General features: G+C 36.2%; 1 protein-coding gene across 1 annotated transcript; it reads right to left on the bottom strand.

Moving 5' to 3' along the window:
- Nucleotides 1–130: 130 nt before the first annotated feature.
- On the bottom strand, nucleotides 131–1835 carry LOC130687631 (acidic fibroblast growth factor intracellular-binding protein B-like). Its single transcript, XM_057510804.1, has 8 exons — nucleotides 1697–1835; nucleotides 1408–1639; nucleotides 1267–1348; nucleotides 1175–1203; nucleotides 998–1114; nucleotides 656–935; nucleotides 358–587; nucleotides 131–289 (listed from the first exon to the last, which is right to left on the bottom strand). Exons 1-8 carry the CDS (start codon nucleotides 1809–1811, stop codon nucleotides 211–213), a joined length of 1164 nt encoding a protein of 387 aa, XP_057366787.1. The 5' UTR covers nucleotides 1812–1835; the 3' UTR covers nucleotides 131–210.
- Between the last annotated feature and the right edge of the window lie 1652 nt (nucleotides 1836–3487).

Raw genomic sequence — 3487 nt, 5'->3', positions numbered from 1 at the left:
CGGGATTTTCACAACTGTTGATTAATCGTGATTTCAGTAAGTGCCAAAGTTTTAAATGTCTGTTTGCTAATGTACCTAGTTTCTTTTTACAGAAGGTCTCCGTGTTCGCATGTCAATTTTTGAGACGGCGGAAAAAAAAGAAGTTAATATTTCAATGTTTCACAGGTTTACAGCACAATAAAAGAACGGTAACGTTGCATTTATACACAACTAATTGTGGTAGATTTTGACTAGGCAGCTGGAGATTACTTTCATATAACGCTCCCACACCGACGCTGTTGCTGAATCGCTAGATGGATCAACAGAAAACGATGAGTAAACTGTTATTAATTTGACGACCAACGTGGTATAGAAAACCTTTTAAACAGCTGGACTCCGGCGGGCGTATAATAATCAAGAAATAGTCTCAAATCTCTTGATGTCCACCTGGCTTGCCTAAGTGGTTCCACACAGCGCTCCACCAAGTCTACGAAGAGCGATCGCAGTTCCCTTGATCGATTGAGATTGCCAGCCAACAGAACTAGCGAACGTGAATGAGTTTTAAAAGACGATTCCATATCGGCATAAATCTTGTCCGTCAGGCGTCCCTAAAATGATATTTTTTCGCTTCAGAAGCAGACAAGAAAAAAGTAGTTTGACACAATGAATGGATTACCTTTAGCTGGGAACAAACTAGATGTTTCAGTTCTTTTTCTTTGTCAAGCAGTATGCGTACTTCTCTGAGGTCGTGCAAAAAGCTTCTGTCGACATCGAGATCGGTTTCGATTTCAGTTTCTGTTTCCAACTGATGAGAACTAGCATGACAAGATGTAGAAGACCAATGCTCTATCATCTGATGAGCACAGTGATAAAAATCGGAGAAATTCAAATACTGTAGTTTTCTCTTGGTTGTTTCGAAACGATTAACAGCTATAAAGACAACTGCAGCATATTTCCTGGTGAAAATTAGTAATTCGTAGATTTTAAAAATAAATAAACAATAAATTAACTGATTCACTTTGACAGTTCCGTTGAGAGAAGGAAATTATGCTGAATATTGTTCACAATGTGGCCTGGTAACTCTTCAACAAGCTTATGAATTCGCTTAACATTATCAAACTGCCTCCTACATGACCTGGAAAGACACATACATATATGATAACCTGTAGCCATTGGATAAGAACTTTACCCACACCTCAGGGATATTGCCGTTTTCTCTGACACCTAGGTATAAATGTATACACCAAATTTAATCATGTTTTTTTTTCTATTTCTTGATTTCCTTACTTCATCTAGATCTTTTCTATGCCTAGAGGAGAGTTTCTTTCCAAGTACTTCTCTAACAACCACATCATCCAGCTCGTAATATCTGAGAATTCCAGAGGACAAATAAAATGGTAAGCCAAAAAGAGGAAAATCTCAGTATACTTTTCAATTAGCAGCTGCTGAGTATCTCCGTCCATCTGAAATGTCCATTCCCCAGCTGCTGTTAACTTGAGTGGAGTATGTAACGTCTTTTCTAACATATGAAATGTGCGGTAATGATCAAGGACATCTGACATCAAGAGATCCATATTTGCTCCCCATTGCTGTAGGATTCCTCTTTGTTGTAAAATATCAGCAGCCTCGTGAGCAGAGTTACCGTCAACCCAAAGTTGATCTGAAAAATTATTACCAATTTTAGTGTGACATTTAAATTTTTTGAGAATAACAATACATATTTCTGGGTCGATGATGGTTGTATTTCCCACAAACACATCAACACTACACTCCATGTCAACAGAAACGTAAACAATAATTAGAAAAATTAGGGAAATAAGAAAACAGCTCATCGACAGTAGCTGTTATATTTGCTCTAGTGCATTTACAGCGCTAGATGGCGGAACATCCCATACGAACACACATCTTTTACAATTTTTGGTCTTATAGTTGTTAAATTAAATGCCAAAAACAAACAATTAAAATGTCGCTAAAAGCAATTTATTTCTTTTTATTTTCAAAACGGTTGGTTCAAGGAGAAAACCGATAGCTGAATTGAAATCAGCGTTAAATTTTCATAATACTGTATGAGTTTCATCGAATTCCAAAAGATGACGTTTTTGGCCTATTTTGGTAAAAGTGGGAAGGCTATTATGGCAATCCGTTTTACATTAAAAAAAAATGTCGGAAAAAAAAAAATCGCACTTTTTTCTTTTTTTCCGACACGTAGCCATCTACCGCTCAGACTCGTTATTACTGGCCTAGGCAATTTCAGTCCATTGGATGCCATTCGCAGTTAGTTCAGTAGAGTGGATGGAGAATAACGCGTGGCTGGAGGAACAATTGAAAAATGGATAAGATAATACAACAAAAGGATGGTAAGTATAAACATTATTATATTGGTTTTCAATTATTAATTATTGTTTATTAGATCAAATTATGAAGCTGCAGGCCCAATTATTGTAACAACACAAAATATTAGATAACAGCAAAGCTAAGGATGGTAAGGCCTAATACATAATGATTCTATTTATTTGCTTTTATTCATTTGTGTTTTGTAGCTCAAATTTTGAGTCTACAAGCTCAGCTAGGGGAAAAGATCAAATTGGAACGGAACAGTTTCCAAACAGTGAAGGAGGTTTTTCCAAACTCATCCCTAACTGAACATGAGGATGAATTGGCATTAGGCGAACACAGTCAGGTACCTAAACTTTTCAAATCAGAATTCAAAATAAGTATAGAATTTTAACAAACAATTATTTATTGTTTAGTTATTCAGTCTACCACCTGACAGTGTGTTAAAGTTAAATTCTGTTAGTGTTGCACTAAAAGAATTGTTAGTAATAAGTCCAGGCAGCAAAGGAAGTGAACAATTGTGGGACCGTATTTGGGCTGAAAATGGGTGTGGTACGGAAACCCAGAAATAGCATGAGTTCAACATAAAACAGGAATTAGGTACTTTTCAGTTTTTGTCTATCGAAAAAGTATTTTTAATGCTACTATTTTGCATTCACAGAATTTTAGTGGGGGATCAAGTCAAGTCTGGAAGTGTTACAGGATGGAAGAGTGAGCCTACAGTTGAAAAACACTGAAAGTGCATTACCATTACGGTATGAGGTAAAGTAATAGAGTATGCACATTGTCTAATGAGAAGTACCATCTTGTGTGAATGAATCCTGTGTAACAGCAATCCTTTATAGTTCTGTCACAGTTAGAAGCCTCAAATAATTTTGCTTCTCTTGCTAAAGAACAACTTGTCCTTTACGTTCAGAGTGTTGGTGAAGCTGGGTACTTAAATGGCCCTAAAGATGTTTCACTTCACTGGCATTGCAGCGATGAACATCATACATGGACTCTTTAGGTATGAAAGGAATTTTCTTGAAAATTTTTTGAATTTATGACAAAGCATTTCTCCTGCTTTTTGCTAACCATGTCTAATCTAAAAAAAAATTTATCCAATAGGAAAGGATTTTCAGCATCCTGGGAACACAACTATCAACAATGCAACATTCTAGGGGTGTTATTTTAT

Source organism: Daphnia carinata, chromosome 7 (genome assembly GCF_022539665.2).
Source record: "Daphnia carinata strain CSIRO-1 chromosome 7, CSIRO_AGI_Dcar_HiC_V3, whole genome shotgun sequence".
Taxonomy (NCBI): Eukaryota; Metazoa; Arthropoda; class Branchiopoda; order Diplostraca; family Daphniidae; genus Daphnia; species Daphnia carinata.
This window is presented reverse-complemented; position numbering and strand designations above follow the sequence as displayed.

Bases quoted from the DNA above. Each gene is read 5' to 3' on its own strand.
- LOC130687631 (XM_057510804.1), bottom strand. From the start codon at position 1,811: ATGAGCTGTTTTCTTATTTCCCTAATTTTTCTAATTATTGTTTACGTT. The intron at 1,204-1,266 runs GTAAGGAAATCA...ATTTATACCTAG, and splicing joins ATAGAAAAGATCTAGATGAA to GTGTCAGAGAAAACGGCAAT. The intron at 290-357 runs GTTTTCTATACC...TGATCCATCTAG, and splicing joins GGAGTCCAGCTGTTTAAAAG to CGATTCAGCAACAGCGTCGG.